Source organism: Etheostoma spectabile, chromosome 15 (genome assembly GCF_008692095.1).
Source record: "Etheostoma spectabile isolate EspeVRDwgs_2016 chromosome 15, UIUC_Espe_1.0, whole genome shotgun sequence".
Classification (NCBI taxonomy): Eukaryota; Metazoa; Chordata; class Actinopteri; order Perciformes; family Percidae; genus Etheostoma; species Etheostoma spectabile.
In genome coordinates, this window is record NC_045747.1 from 5,952,990 (window position 1) to 5,969,934 (window position 16,945).

General features: G+C 40.7%; 1 protein-coding gene across 25 annotated transcripts in view; it reads right to left on the reverse strand.

The window, feature by feature from the left end:
- Positions 1–16,945, reverse strand: part of cacna1aa (calcium channel, voltage-dependent, P/Q type, alpha 1A subunit, a) — a 98,412-nt gene that overhangs the window by 29,846 nt on the left and 51,621 nt on the right. For 16 of the 25 annotated variants that reach the window (XM_032538056.1, XM_032538048.1, XM_032538045.1 and 13 more), the window contains exons 18-34: positions 16,785–16,852; positions 16,501–16,607; positions 13,365–13,415; positions 12,358–12,526; positions 11,462–12,093; positions 10,831–11,180; positions 10,593–10,731; positions 10,200–10,329; positions 9,451–9,510; positions 9,185–9,291; positions 4,893–4,904; positions 2,890–2,989; positions 2,383–2,543; positions 2,006–2,146; positions 1,713–1,914; positions 1,393–1,557; positions 856–966 (exon numbers count right to left, since the gene is read on the reverse strand). In XM_032538056.1, the coding sequence (XP_032393947.1) occupies positions 856–966; positions 1,393–1,557; positions 1,713–1,914; positions 2,006–2,146; positions 2,383–2,543; positions 2,890–2,989; positions 4,893–4,904; positions 9,185–9,291; positions 9,451–9,510; positions 10,200–10,329; positions 10,593–10,731; positions 10,831–11,180; positions 11,462–12,093; positions 12,358–12,526; positions 13,365–13,415; positions 16,501–16,607; positions 16,785–16,852 (2,705 nt within the window). The remainder of the gene's footprint in view (positions 1–855; positions 967–1,392; positions 1,558–1,712; positions 1,915–2,005; positions 2,147–2,382; positions 2,544–2,889; positions 2,990–4,892; positions 4,905–9,184; positions 9,292–9,450; positions 9,511–10,199; positions 10,330–10,592; positions 10,732–10,830; positions 11,181–11,461; positions 12,094–12,357; positions 12,527–13,364; positions 13,416–16,500; positions 16,608–16,784; positions 16,853–16,945) is intronic. The other 9 variants (XM_032538059.1, XM_032538047.1, XM_032538043.1 and 6 more) reach the window with 5 other exon arrangements.

Below are 16,945 nucleotides of genomic sequence, written 5' to 3' on the forward strand. Positions count from 1 at the left end.
ACACACACACACACACACACACACACACACACACACACACACACACACCCCTCTCTGAGGCCCTGTGTTATTTGTGTATGATTGTACATGCTCTGTGTGTTTAAGTACACTTTTCCAGATTCAAATCCTATCCTGCTTAATTTCCACCCTCTATGTAATCTTTGCTTCTTTTTTTTTTACTTCCCACTCTTACTCTTCTAATTACTGTCTAACAGTTCCCCCTCTGTCCTCTATGTCCTCCCAACATTCATTCCTAAACTATCTCTTCTATCCATTTTTTCCGCATCCACCTCCCTCCCTCCCTTTCCTCTGCAGCTCCAATGACTGCACACTTTACCGCTGACTTCTGGCAGTTTCCTATCTTTTTGCATCTTTGCTTTATGTAATAGCTCATTATTTCCCCACAGTTTCTCCTTAAACACGTAAACAGTAATGAACGGCAGACAGTGTGTCCTAATGTAACTAAAAAATAAACGGGGCAGCCTCCACAACATGAAACCGTGTCATTTCATTTGCTAAACCCAATGTTTTCTACATCTTTTAGCCCATTGTTTTGGTTATCAGGCTTGCAGGCATATTGACTGGTACTGTTCTCACCATAAATTGCTTTGATTAGCTTTATTACCCCAAAACACAACATAGAAGAGTTTTCCTGAGCTATAAGTCAAGAGTGAAATTTAATCAGGGTAAAGTGAATTTTAGGGGTTTCTGTCATCAGTTGTCATTGGCCAACCACTAATTTTTTCCTAAATAAAATAATATGGACATAGTGACAGATTTTCAGCCCTTTCTACAAGAAACAGTAAAGCAATATATCCTCAACACACACATGCACACGCACGCATATACACTCACCAGTACTCCAAAGGCGATGATCTTGAGTACACACTCCATGGAGAAGAGGGAGGTAAACACTATGTTCAGGTTGACTAACACGGCTTCATAGGTATCAGAAGCTCCGTCATACTATAAACACACACAGACAGCACACACATTCATACCAACAAACCAGCGTACAAATACACGAGGATGGATTGTCATACACACACACAAAACACACACACACAAACACAAACACATCGCCAGGGACAGAAAGGAGGGCGAGTATAAAGACATATAAACGGACACACAGTTCAGCTCACCCAATGGAGAGTCAGACATATTCATTAAAAGGCTTTTTATCACAGGAAATAGTGTACACAGCAACATCTGAGTAAGTCCAGCCTAGTGTTTATCTTTTGTAACTGAGGTGGAGACAGCAAGAGATAAAGGTACATCAAGAGAGAGAGACGTTAACTTCAGAAACTCAATAGTAGGCAATGTTATTTTGTTGGCGTGTTTAGGTTAATGTGCGTATTACTGTTTTTCTGTTTGTTGCATGCAGACGTTTACCTTCATCATCAGTACGATTGTATTGAGCGCGATCATTGCCATGATAGTATACTCAAATGGCGGCGACACCACAAACTCCCACATTCGGTATTGAAAGCTTAGCTTGTTCTTAGGCATGTGGCGTGTCAGAGGTCTGGCGTTGATGGCAAAGTCTATACAGGCTCTCTGCAAAGCAAAGAAACAACAACAAAGTTCGGTTTTCACCCCCTTTGTTTCCTGTCTTTCTTCTTTCCCTCCATGTTCTTCTTTCCCTCTCCCCCCCTTCATGACCCCCTCCCAATACCCTTTTATCTCTATCTTCCTTCACACTTTCTCCTCACCTCGTTCTTTTCTAAACTATAGTCCTCCATCATCTTGTCTCCTTGCTCTTGGAAGGTGATGATGATGAGAGCCACGAAGATGTTGACGAAGAAGAAGGGGAAGACCACGAAGTACACCACGTAAAAGATGGACATTTCCATCCGGTACCCCGGGCTCGGGCCCTGGTTCTCATAAGTCGCATCCACTGAATGCTTCAGCACCCTGCAGAGGAAGAGCAGGGAATGGAGGAGGGTTAAAGGCTGTCAGAAAGCATGTGTGCTGCATGTGACTGCGCATGTTCAAGTATACTCACTGCGGCCACCCCTCTCCGGTAGACACAGTGAAGAGGGTGAGTAGGGCCCAAGCCACGTTGTCGTAGTGGAAATCGTACTTCTTCCACTCCCGCTTCTGCGCCTTCACTTCGTTATCACGTTCATACACCAGGTATTCGCCCCTGAAATACACATATCACATCGTCAGCACATTGCATAAAGGGGAGAGTGAACTTCCTAATTTATATATTTTTCTGTTACAAAGTAGATACTGTAGTATTGGAACAGAAAGAGACACTAGAAGTGTTTTAAAACCACTTGAGGCAAGCATTATGCACTAAGGGCCTCAACTAAATATTTGGAAAGTGATCAGAACATTTTCCCCGCTCAGGGTAAATACAGTTGGGTCTTTCCTGACCTGCAGTCGCGCTCAAACTCTTTGGATTCATCAGTGCAGTAAAAGAAGCGTCCCTTGAAAAGCTGCACAGCCACCACAGCAAAGATGAACATGAAGAGTAAGTAGACAATCAGGATGTTGAGCACATTCTTCAGAGAGTTCACCACACAGTCAAACACAGCCTGAGGTTGAAGAAAGAGAACAACAGATAGATATTGGTTATTGTATGAAAGAAACACACTGGATCGTAATTATTTGCGTGTTTTAGTCTTAAATTGAGGCATCAGATGGCAATAAAAGGTTAAGGGGCAAAATATGGTACATTATGGCCCAGTTTGTGCTGCTGTCTGGTAGTAAATAAAAAAACAAAAACATCTAAGATTCAACATCTATTTATGTTATTTTCTGTGTGAATCGTTATGATGATGAACAATAATGATGAATAATAATGAATGTCAAATGATGTCCCCCATTAGAAAAGTAATGGTAACTCTAATCCAAGGTCAAACATTTTCTATGTAAACATACCTTGAGTTTGGGAAGACGTTTAATAGTCTTCAGAGGTCGTAAGACTCTCAGTACCCTAAGAGACTTGATAGTGCTGATGTCTTTTCCTTTACTGCTCCCCCTGTATGGGTACACACGCACACCAAAGCACACAAACACACACCAAAGCACCCAGGCACGCACAGGCACACACACAAATAAAAAGAGTCAGCAGGTTCAGGTGGGTATGACAGGTTTAGTCCTCTTGATTCCCAAATGGCAGTGTGCAGCCATTTCTTGATGGTATTTCTGTCCGAGTTAACTCAAAATGAGTAACTGCGTCTGGGTTAAATGCATAGCAACACATGCAGCGTTGCTATCATGTTACGCTTATTTCTAAGTGTGAGGTTAGCAATGTAGCTACATGCTAGAGTTAGGTGGTATTTTACAACTACAATACATCATGCTATGGGAACAACTGGTGTCATTACTGTCTAAATGCTAACTAGTAGCTACACTTGTTTAACACTTTGCAATGTATTTCAATGCTTTACAAAGACGGCTAAAGCCTGGCCTTGCACATGCCCAGCTAATGGTGAAATATATTCATGCTGCATTGAAACCTTGCATTCCATGATGCAATTTTTTTTTTCTTTTTAAGCAGCAGCTTGAGTGATGGAGAACTACAGTATTTTCTACACAGAGACATTTACAGAGAGAGTTTGAGAGCCATGTTAGCAGCTGACTAACGGAAGCCTTGTTAGAGTGGTAACTTACAGTGAAATGCCCTCCTGTCAACTTAATGACAGCTTACAAATGCTCCCCATTGTGTAGTTAAACAAGGTAAAACCAACTCTTTAAACTTTGAACATTTGTCACAATTTGGTTGTGTTGCAATGTGATAAAAATGATGGAAACAGCCAAACTCTCTCTTTTGATGACTCAACCAGTTAATTTCTATCAACTCCAAACTACAATTAGGATAAGCAGGTTTCACAGCATTGTTCAAACAGCATGGAATCTTGTCTTGTGGGCCATTATGGCAAAGACAAAGATATTTTTGCGAGCATTTCTTGATGATTTCTTGAAATGCTGAGCCAAACCTCTTTCACTTAAGCACCTTGGGCTTTCTAGGTACACTTGTTAGGAAAAAGAACTTTTGTTTCAGTTGCATGAAACACTCTTCAGAAAGCTACACACAAATGTAAGTACTTTAAGTAAGCCTGCCAGTACACCTGACTATGTATAATATACAATACAGGAGTTATCTGATGCTAAAAAAAAGAGCTACTTTGTAAGCAGAAAAAAACACAACCTGTTTACTTAGATAACTGGCTAACTAGCATAATGGAAACATTCATGGTACTTTAACTCCCTGCCCCTATTTTTCACAAATCCGGTCTGTCAAGATCAGGGTAAAGAGATTAAGGTCAAAGGTCACTGACAGTGGTCCTTAGGAGAAAAGGCAGCTGTGTGTACAGCTGCTTGTGTCTTCCAGATGTTATACCAGATGGTAGACTGCTGGTGGTTGTGTGACTGTAGATGCTGTGTGTTGTGTATGAGTGTGTGTTGTAAATGCTTATGTATGTGTGTGTGTGTGTGTGTGTGTGTGTGTGTATGTGTGTTTGTGTGTGCATGTGTGTGTGTGCATGTACAGTATATAAACCACTCCTAGGTTCTGCATTGGATTTAGGTTTTAAATTGATTTTTTTGGGGCACGTTCTCACACTGTCAGTGTGCATTTGCTTGGTCACATTTCCCCTGTCTTTGGTTAAAATTTCCCAGAAGTTTCCTTGTGCTTTTATTGTACTAATGGTATTTTTTTAAATGGTATCTGTGTAATTCAGTTTGAGAACCTGATGCAAGTTAACTTGAGATTTCGTTTGGTCAGAGTTGTTCCATGGTGAACAATGGAAAAAAGGGAAATCCAGACAAGTACAGAAGTCAACTGTGATGGATGAAAAGGATAGAGATTTGTGATCAGAAGAACAGGCACTGAGAGTGCAGAAGGAGAAAATGAGGAGGAAAAAGACAGAGAACTTTACCCGCCGCCGCTGCTGCTGGTCCAAACGGAAAGATGATGGGTGAGAGACAGTGACACAAAGAGAGAGGGAGACAAAAAGACAAAGGGTGGGAGAAAGAAACAGAATGGGAAACAGAAAAAGGAGGGATTTCAAGGGGAAAACATCCATATGAGAGACAGAAAGAGAGAAAGAGAGAAGAGAGAAAAAGAGAACACAATGCCTGCTTTTTATCAAAAAGTGTGACTAGAACACAGCACCAAACTACTGCCTTCATCTCGGATTTTATTAGCGATGGGTTTACTGGCCAGATGCTCCTTCTGTGAGTGGCAATTACTATTATTATTATTCAGCTGGAAAATACCATTGGATTAATTTTTATTATTCTAATTCCACCTAAATCTTCCAAATCTTGTTTATTTGAATCGTGTTAACGACAAACTCCCAACTAAAATCTGTAAATTAGCACTTCCTTTCAAAACCATAGATGAAACCTCATGAGTTATGCTACATCAGAGATTAATTCACTATGCCTGGTGAAAAAGTACCTCAAAATGTCAAGGTATCCCTATAAGCTGACCAAACTAGGTCAGTTATCAGGCAAGTGTCTCTGCTTTGGGAGCCGGTTTGAGCATAAAGCTCAGTCTGGCTGCAGAAATGTGCAGGACAGCAGAACAAGCGGTCCAAGACACCAGCAGCCCTCAGACCAGACTAATTGGATTAAAGGAGCGATAAACATCTCCAGTGAGACTGCTGAGCCTTTCTGGAGTGCTGTTTGATTTCCACCAATTGAATTAAGGCACTATCTGGATGTGTATGAGTCTGACTGGTTCAGATCTCTCCATCAGCCATTAGTGTCGTTAACCCCTATCATAGTTAAATCAGACCTTATTGGTTCAACTGGCTTAATTGATTGTGTTGTGAGTTTGTCTTTATGTTAACATACAGTATGCACCAGCCATCTATTTATTAGCACACAGTTAACATTTCTATATGAAGTCAAGACTTAGTCACAGAGAAGAAATACAGACCCACATATAAATATGTAACAGAAAGAGGTTAGATGACACAGAGTTAAAGACAAAAGCACACAGATATATACACAAAAACAGAAACACATACAGGTTTATGAGTACCATATGCACAAGTAGAAATTAGTGAGAAGAGATTTAGTGAATACACACAAGAGTCAGAGAGAAAGACTGGAGCAAAAGCCAGTCTCATAGATGGAGCCCCATCACTAGTACCCTGGAGCACCTGCCAAGTTCATGTGTTTCTTAAAGGACAAGCAATGTCTCATATCCATGCTGGCCAACAATCCCCACCATTGTACTATTGACAAATGAGTAGTAGTCGTTGACAATTGTTGACATTTCCTTTGTATTTTCTAAATAATGTTTTGTCCTCCTCAAGTGCATGCTACTGTTTATTGCTAACATTTAGCCTCAGATAAAGACACATTCAAATCTTGATTCCAAGTGTGTACTTCACATTCCAACAGATAAGCTGTATTCCAAGATAACGTCAGACCACGTTTAAACAGGACACAGAATTGGTCCCTTAGAGTAAGAAAAGTAACATTTTTCATTGATGCTACAAAATCATCAATGGACAACTCGCCCAGAGAAGTGGCATAGATACTTGTTCATCTATTGACAATGATTTTAATTCATCAATGTGCAATGCAGCCAGAGGAAATGGTATAAATAAGAAGAAATCCAACCAGAAAACAGTACTTTTGAAGACTTCCTTAACAAATACAGTGAATGCAGTGATTCACCAAATAATAAGTATACATTTATAATTATGTAATGGTGAATTTTTCTTTCAAGTTAATGGATACTGCTTGCCACAAACTACAGTGTAGTAGCACCATTGCTTGTTTCCCTAAATACCTAGTGGGCAGAGATAACGGTCAATTTAAAGAATCGTAGTAACTCTGTAATTAGCATGGTTAGAATGAGGTCAAAAGATAAATTTTCCCAAATTTTTGTGGGATCTTTTCTTACGCATATTCCTTGTTGACCTTAAAGACCTAAATTGTGTAAACATGTTTGAGGCCAGCAGGATGAGGAGGAAGGAGTAGAAGACATGTCAAATGTTGCTATGAACAGTGAAAGAGGTAAAGGGATGGACAAAGAGCAAAAGAAGAAGGGGAGATAAGTATAAGAAGGGACGACCAGCTTTGGTTATAATGAATAACTTAAAGCTTTACTGCAGTCCAGCATCCACAGATTCAAGGTGAATTTAAAGCTGAGTTACCAGGACCAAACTCCAGGCCAATGAAAAAAATTAGGAGCACTAAAAGAGACAATGTAAGAGGATGTCAAGCTAGGGAAATGCAAATTGTGAGAGGGGTTAAATTTGGTTTACACATGGTAAACATGCTAGCAGCCAATGTCTTAAAGACATCAGGAGTTGGGGCGGAACCAAGAATAGTTTATCAAATACATTAGGCAGCATGCATTCAATTATTTGTCACTTAGCCATTTCCATTTTGATCTACAGTACATGGATATGGAGACCTTGTGTCTGTATGGATGCACACCATCCTCATTGACTGAGTCTATGGAAGTTAGTCTACTTTTTTTTTTATTTACTTCCAATGAAAGTTGACAATATAGTTGGAATAAAAAAAATAGTCACATGGCCTCAACTATCTCAAATTAAGGAAATCTGTAGTAATTTATTACCCAAATGATTGGATTGCTGTTTACTATCTTCTATTAATCAAGACTGCAGTTGTCCTTTAGCAAGTTTCACCTGTACAAATCTAATAGAGTCCAATACAACAGTCCAGCAAAAATGCTCTTTGTGTGAAGCCTATTTGTTGACACTGCCTTTAGAAACAAGATTTATTGAATTGTATTGAAATGCATTTGATCGTACAGGTGTACAAGTAATAGCATAAACAGGTAACTCAATGTATTATATAGTTGCTGGGAAATGAAATGGATGGAGCAATTCCCCCCCTCCCATCCAAGCCCATCAACTTTAGCTACTCAACATAAGATGCCACACAATATGAATGGGAAAGGAGCAAGCATGCAGATCTAACGTTCCCAGAAAGACTGGACTTACAGCCATGATGAAGCCATTAATTTTTTTTTTTTACTGTTTTCAGCCCTGCATCAATAATGTATACATTTGAGGGAATTGCAAATGGTCACTTACTTGCACAGTGAACGTGGCATGATCAACACAGCTAGTAAATATTTTTCTCCTTTCAAATAGAAAAAGCAATATCAACAGGCCAGAGTATCTTGGTCTCCTTGTGATGATGCTTCTTGTGTCTACCACATCTACTATCATAACTCCCCCACCTGTTCCCCACTCAGGTGTAACCCACACACAAGACCACAAAAACTGAACATTTGTGGTGCATGAATGCACAGACATTGTTTTTTCTTAAAAAACAGGGATCAAAAATAACCTTATATTTCTGCAGATGACCTGTGAGTATTCGTGGCGGAGGTTACTGCATTACCATTGTAATCTTATAAGGTCTTCAAACTGCAGCAATATCACATTACATTTCACATTGACTGCAGCCTCGAAAATATTCTCCCTATAAATACAAAAGCATGGCAGCAAATCCTAAAAATAAAATAAAAAAATAAAATCACAATTCATGCTTTGTACCCAGCACAGTGCTGATAAACTAGGCCCTAAATTTACTCAGTTACGCAAATGTAACTGTATGTTATCCAGTCATGCAGATTAAGTAGGGTTTCAAGTACCTGCATTTCCATGGAGATTGGTGAGGAGATTTTTGAGAGCCAGCCAAGCATGACCTGGCCAGGCTGTGCATGAGGCCTTTAACTCTAGAACGCCCTGGGCACTAAAGGGTTACAGGTGCAAAGGGTGGTCCTCACCTCTCACAGGGGGGAGAAGAGGGGGATAGGAAGGGGATGCTGCTTTTTTTAACATGTTGGGACGTAGGGGGTCGGTGGAGGGGCTTAGAAATGGCAGGACTATAAGAGCAAAGTTGAATGAGAAAGACAGAAGGCAGAAGAAATGGCCAACTTTAAAAGAGTGGCTATTTGTAAGCATAGGTATAAAGAAAGTTTCATGAAAGAGAGGACAGTAGACAAGAGAATATAGAAATGCTGAGAGAGAGAGAGTGAATATTTGAGAGAGTATGAACGAAAGAACAGAAGTCAGAGACGGAAAGAGAGAGCCCAAATTGAGCCATGGATGAATAAAGAAGAACAGGGGAGGCTGTACTCCAAGGTGCCAGTGAGGCAGTAGATAGGCAGGAGAGGGGGAGCAAGGAGGGCTAGGGGAGGATAGCGGGAGGCAGGAGAGAAACTTACGTGAAGGCGAAGGCCACCAGAGCACCACTAACCACTATAAAGTCAAGGATGTTCCACAGGTCCCGGAAATAAGAGCCCTGGTGCAAGACCAGGCCCAGATCCACCATCTAAAGGGGAGAAAAAAAGAACCTGATTATGATATGTGAACCCTTGGGTATGGATGTGCAATTTGGCTTTGGTGTGCATTGGAAAGTGTCTTATCCTAATTAATAAGCTCAATACGTCAGGAGGAAGTTGTTGATCGTTGATTCCAGACATTGCCTTACCTTTATCAGCATCTCAAATGTGAATACTCCTGTGAAGACATAGTCAAAATAGCGTAGGACCTGCAGAAAGAAAAAGAGGATGTGATTTGCTGCTGCATCCATTTAGTGGAAAAGAGTGTCAGAGTGGATATGTACAGTATGATGAATTTCAAATTAAGATTTCAAACCAATAATTTTACACTGGAGTGCGATATATTTTTATAAATGTTATCTTAACACATAACTGATAAAATAGTATGATACATAGATTGTATTATCTGATATTGTTTTATTGGTACATTTTAAGATGCTAATTTTACAAATCAAAATTGAAATGAGATTATGTCTTACAGTACATCATATTGAGCACATGTGGCAGAAGCAGTCCTTTTCAAATTATATTGTAACTGTTTATTATACTTGTATAAACATGCTGTAGCCTACTGTATGCTGTTTTCCTCTGGGTAGGTTTGTAATACTTTAAAATCTGGGAAAACCAATCTATTCCTTTTCATTTTCTACTGATAACCAACATAATGGTAGGAGATTTAAGTTTTTGATTTATTTAATTTTTAAATTTTGTGTGAAGCTTTATATAATTTATTAATTTATTAACTGATGCAGCTCCACAGATGTAGAAGGCTGGCATGACACTACAAAGAAAAAAATAACCAGCACATTAAGTAAAAACAAAAGCAATATGTATTGTATTCTTATAATATTTCATGCAACAAAAGCGTTAGTACATAAATGTACGTTGACTTTCTTACATTGTTGCGAGGGGATTCGGGCCAGACAGGGTCTTCAGCAGCCAGGGCCATACTGCTCATGGCAATGACCAGCAGGATAGTCATCTCAAAATAACTCAGGGTGCAGATGTAGTGACACGCCCGCCGAAACCTAGGAGCAGACAAAGACTTTTTGTTTTCTCTTGCATTAGTGCTATGCACACCATTAGATGTACTTTGTAAATATTATGTATTTGCTCTGCATATGTATGTATGTGTTAGTGTGTGTGCACAAGAGTTCCATCCATTTTCCATCCACAAAAAAAAATAAATTCTGGGTGAATACCTCAAGAATGCATTCCTGTGTGTCAGCCTAAATGGATTCATAGAGTGGAGGTGAGTGAGGGTGCATGCGTTAGTAACCATCCCACTTACGGGTTGGTGGTGGACAGAATAAACATGGAGCTGTAGGGAGGCATGGGCCTGGGTCCTCCTTCCCTTCTCTTCTCATCATCATCATCATCGTCCTTATCCTCCTTGGCTGGCAGAGGCTCTGTGTTGGCATTTTTATTGACTGGATCAAGGGTGAAAATGAAAGTTTGTTTGTTATGTAATAAAACAGTTAAAGTAAAAACAATAGAAGAAACACAACACAAATTTAATCTGCCCTTACCCTGCAGTATGGCATTGGTGGATGGAAAAATGGGCATGTCTACAGCTGTGTAGTCAGGGTGGGGCAGCCTAATGACACTGTTGGTACGGTGATGGGCGATGCTCCCATAGCTATCTAACGTGACTAAACTCCCATGAGTGCCACTGTTGGCAAGATGGAGGGCAGATCCAAAGCCAGGGGCTACAGTGTGGTTGGCAACTGAATAAGGATGAACCTCGCTGGGTGGAGTAGAGCCAGATACCAGTTTGGTATTCATGAGGTTGTCCATATCCTCACTGTACTGGCTGTCCTGCCTGGAGAGGATCTTTTGAATGGGCCGTGTGGTAGAGAGGTTAGGGACACTGCAATCCCTAGAAAGAGGGAGTAAGAAGAAACAATTGGCGATAGAAAAAAAGCTCAGACGGAGTGAGGAGAGAAAAGAAGTGAAAGGCGGAGATGATATCCAAAGAAAGGTGTTATAGGAGCACAGACAAAAATATGAGTACAGTAGAAGAAATAATAAGCATAACGTTTTTGGAATCAGACGACTTTAGAAAGCGAATTATTTGTGAATATAATGAATAATGTCCATAAATGTCACTGTTGCAATCAATGTTTGCATCATATCTACAGCCGCGTGCAAAAGACATACTTCCTTCTGTGCTGACACATCTTCTTCCCCTCGCCGTCTGTTTGGTTGCCATGGCGATTTCTTCTTGGCCTCCTCTCATTGGCATCCCCAGCTCCCTCCTGCTCTCCTCCTTCTCCACCTCTGTCAACCCCTTTGTTCTTATGTCTCCCTGTTTTTCCAGCTCCTCCCCCGCCATCCTCGCCATCGTCGGCACTTTTTCGATGTGACCTCGGCTTCCTGTGTTCTGACTGCCCTCCCCCTCGACTGCCACTCCGGGTGTGATGATGGCGCCTGGAAGGCCTCTCCTCCGAGCCTGGCCCAGGAATCACTGTAGCATCCAATCGGACATGAGAGGTGGAGTGGTGGTGCTCGCCTTTACGACTCCGTCTGCTCTCTGTGGACTCACCCCTCTCCAAGGGAGCCCTGACTGGACCTGAGCCGCCTCCACCACCCCCACCTACTTGGCCACCGTGTTCGTGGAGGCGTGTTTGTCTTTGGAGCTCATCAGCAGGATGCTGCTGGCTGAAGCAGAGGTCTGAACTGTTTGCAGTGGTCTTGTTGGTGTTGTTATTGCGGTTCTCGTGGGGGTCAACCACCAACGGTCGATCCAGGTGGGTCTTCATGTCTGGACGGATGTGACGTGAGAAGTTCACCTGCAAGGAGAGGAGAGGATAGAGAGGCCACATGGAGGAGGAGATTAAAGATATGGAAGGGACAAGAGGAGGAGTTACAATATAAAGTTGTAATTCACAAGACTTTTTAATAGCTACATATATAAACACTATACATATTTAAACACCAGGTAAGCAACGTGTTTACATAAGTCATCATTATCCTCATCATCATCATCATCATCGCCATTACTTGTGTACACTGATAGCACAAGTCTAGGGGGCTTTGTTTGCCTTTTCCTTTACATTGTTTTGCTCCTCCCTCCCTGTCCTTGCCTTCCAGCGTTCGTCAGGATCCAGCTCGTTATAGAGGGCCTCGCGACTGGACACCAGAGTCTGCCTCCTCAGCTCCTTGGTACGTTGTTCCCACACTGACTTGTTAATCCCCTTGTTGTTGTTCTTCTGCTGCTCCTTACTGCAAAATGAAGCATGGTGGAGAGGGAGTAGGAGATGGACAGAATTAAAGATATGTTTTAAAGACTGCTGTGAAATTACACACACAAAAGACCTGAGCATGATGTGAAAACCAACACCAAAAATATAAGTACATGAAATAGCCAAGGACATAAAGACACACTGGGGGCTGCAGCTAGTTAAAGGGTAATTTGGCTTGACCTATAGAACAAGGCAGCTCAACAAATCAAAGTTCTGGGTGTCTACACGGCTTGCCAAGGCGCTAGGCAGGACAGCCCTACTTTGGTAAACCAGGTGAGGACACAAGGAAAAATAACACTGAGGCAAGGTCAGCTTTTGTAAGAATAATCTATGATCAACCTACTTACTAAAGTATACAGTTTAATGAACAGGCTTTATGCACCCCAAAATCCCTATCAATGAATAAATGGCCAAGTCACAATGATCCCAAAATTCTGTTGTTGGTTATAGTGACGGAGTTTATGTCTACTTGATAGAGAAACACCCCAAAACTGTCAGTGACCACCTTTCTTACCCAATAAAACTTCTGTCAGTAATCAACTTTAACTTCCTTTTCTCTCAGAGCCAATAGTCAACCACAATAAAAAGCAACAAACCGTACTGTGAGGTGCAGGCAACAGAAAATGTATTCCCAAAAAAAGCCAACACAAATTACAGCTAAAGAAAGCCAGGTACTTCATCAAAAAGTTAGGAACAAAAGAGACAAGAAGAAAAAGGAAAGGAAGGTTTTAAAACAAAAGAAAGCAGGGAATGGTTGTAAAGTCAATAAACAGAAAGGATTCAGAAATGAATAAACAAATAAATAAATAAATAAATACCAGTCCAGAAAGGGGTCGGTAGCGTTGTGACACTCACTGTGTACTTTGTTGCTGAGGAGGGAAACAGCTGGTGAGTGAGATGGCACGGAAGAACAGAAGGAGGATTTCATTCCAAAATGGGCTATCCATTAACCATTTAAAAAAAACAGCCAGCTTGTCCTGACAAATGATGTCTATTCGAATAAATTGTGCTGTAAAAACTAATTAAATGGTAAAATAATTCAAAGATATTCTAGAAAGGCAAAAACTGAACAAATCTCAAGAAATTTTTTACATTTTTGCTAAAAAGATTGAGCATTTTGGAATGCAATCCTTCACACAGAAACACACACGTAAACACTCAAAACACATGCACCCACGCATTCTCTCACACACACACACACACACACACACACACACACACACACACACACACACACACACACACACACACACACACACACACACACACACACACACACACACACACACACACACACACACACACACAACACATCTGTAGTTTGTTCCATCTGTGAAGCAAAAACAATCCTATTTATTTTTCGCTGTCCTCCTTTTTGCACACTTTCTCACAAATTGCATCTTTCTTGCATCACTCGCTTATTCTGCATGACTACTGCTGTCCTGTCCTGATCATTCTTTGCTTCTTTTTTACCATATATTTCTTAACTCCCAGCATTATCTCTGACGTTCCGATCTGTCTGAACAGTATCTTTAATTTTTTTAATCCTAATTTACATGTTATTAGCGTTCTCTTTCCAGTTAATTACACTTTTGTTCTCTTAAGATTACACAACTAAAACAAAACTACAAAAGTATTTCCTGTCTTCTATTATTATGTGTTGTCTGGACAAGTCAGAGAACCGTATAATTGAAGCCTTAGTCAGTCCTCTGAAAAATGGTTATAGATAAAATTCTAGATTAAGACGACATTGGTGCAATCCTATCCTATCCTATAGGCGAATGTGGAATTATGTATATTTTAATCTCCTCTGTATACTTTTAATACTGTATGATGTGTAATATGGACTTGTGTATGCAATAAAACTTTATATAATGGTCCCATGTGTTTTCCCCCATGACTTTAGTGCACATTGCAAAGATATTGCACTGAAAAAATATAACACTCATAATGTTGAGCCTTAGTTGATAATGATAAACCCTACAAAGGGCGACACAAAGTTTTAAAAAAGAGCCTGTAATGCGTTGCTACAGAGCATGCTAACAGTTTATCATAATGCCAAGACTGTTATCACAAGCTGTAGTGTCACTGAAAACACAGTAGTGAAACTCCTTCCAGCCTTTTAGACAGATTCACCAATTTGAATTCCTGCAATCTGTTTAGATTGTATGGCTGGTGCACTGTGTGACATTTTGAAAGTACTAGTGTTATGTAGTCTTACACTGTTTTCCATTGGTTTTATGTAGCTTTCAAGGCAGCCTCCTTTCTGAATCTACCATAGAATATCTTCTTAAGAGATTCTTCATGCTCCACTAACGTCCCCAAGTTTAAAAACCCTGCTTGGAAAAACATGGACATTTCCTAATCAAATGTCAATGTCTTTCCTTTCTATATACTAAAAAGAAGGGATTTGGGATATACACTGATACAGGGGAATAAAATGCACACTGCTGCCCTACATGATTAGAACTGCGATATACAGTTTATTCATTTTTTTTATTTAAACATGTTAAATTGTAATCCAAGACCCTACTATCGATTCTACCCTAGCCTCATAGGTTTTAAAGTACAAAAGGATTAAGGAACATTTATGGACACCTGTCACATTTTCAATATACAGTATTTGCAGGTGGCCAGGTTTCTGGGTAGATGTTTGGGCAAACCTCTCTCACTCCAACACATACACACAGACACACAGACACACACACACACACACACACACACACACACACACACACACACACACACACACACACACACACGTGAATTGTACTGACAAATACATATTTAACTTCAATAGGACTCCCAGGTAAGGTTTACTGGTACACAGATACAAATGCTTACACCACAGTGTAGTACAGTACACAGCACATACAGTGGGATTCACGAAATGATGAACAATCATTGACCATGTGTATGTTTGCCTCTTGGACTTGTTTGTTCATTGCATCTATATGTGTGAGATATAAAGAGGGCAGAGGCTGATGTGTCAAAGCAGTAAAGGTCAGAACTGTGCATGTGTGGTATTTCTAAGCAGACGTGGGCTCCCCTGTTGTGCTTTTTTAGGGACAGACCACAAAGTGGTATGTGTGTGTCTCTATGGGCGAGTGTGTGAACTTTACCAGGAGTGAAAGGAAAGACCCCTGTGTATACAGAGAAAAAAGATCAAAGACTCTGACCAAGGAGGCTGGCCCAGATCATCAACACTGGCTTGTGGGTGTGTGTGTGTGTGTGTGTGTGTGTGTTGTGTGTGTGTGTGTGTGTGTGTGTGTGTGTGTGTGTGTGTGTGTGTGTGTGTGTTTGTGTGTTGTGTGTGTGGTTTACTTTGCATAAAGAGTGTGACAAGAGAAATATAATTAAAAAGAAGAAAAGAGAGAAAAGCTGACAGATAGAAAAGCATGTATGTTTTAGTTTATCACCACATTTACTGTTGTAAGATAAAAACATAGCCTTAACTGTGTCTACTGTCTACCTATGGATGTAAAAAAAAAAAATGTTTTTAGATGGGGGTAATTCCGTCAACATTTTTTCTCATTCCAAGCAAAACTGTCTTTGCGTTAGTGCAGTGTCCTGTGCTTTCTCTGCTGGCCCTGACACACCAACCAGAAGGCTGACCATTTGCAGAAAAGGACTGCTTCACCGAGTTGGTCAAAAAATGTGCCACGGAACACACCGAAGCCATGCCGACCGCCGACGGCAGCTGATTGGACGAACGGGTCACGTGGGTCTGGTTTCTCCGGAAATTCAAAGCCAGACTGTCATGGCGGCTTGTTCAGAATACAATCTCATATTTTACTAAAATATTTTGAGCATTTAGGCTGAATCTTTCTTGACGTGTTGTTGCTGATTAAGTTGCTTTAAAGAAATGTGCAAATGTTCCACCCTTAAAATCTCTGCTTGGCGTTAAAATGGGTATAAAAACAAAAGTGCACAGTAAAAGAGTCAGAAACTCACGCTGCAATGGAGAGGTTAGCAGCAGACAGTGGGCTGACTTCCGCCACCTCCTTGGCTTTCTGCAGGGCAATCTTCTGACTGGCAGCCTCCTCTTCCTCTTGTTCATCCTGCAGAAAGAGAGATTAGGAAGGAAATCAAATGCAAAGAGAGGAATGAGATGGGACTAGTGCAAAGGAGGGAAACAGAAGTCATTTGTTGAGTAGAGGAGTGCAAAACTTGTGGTTTTTAGCATTCAGGAAATGATTAGTAGCCTACATAGTTTTAAAATAAAATTAGACGTCTACCTTGGTAAGTTCCTGTGCGTTGGCTAAATTGTCCACAGCGATAGCCAAGAACACATTCAGCAGAGTGTCTGAGCACGGAGTTAAAGGAAATCCCGCGTGTAGGAGTTTGTTTGTCCATGTGTATATAGCACACACATACTTAAAAAAGCAGAATGATCTGT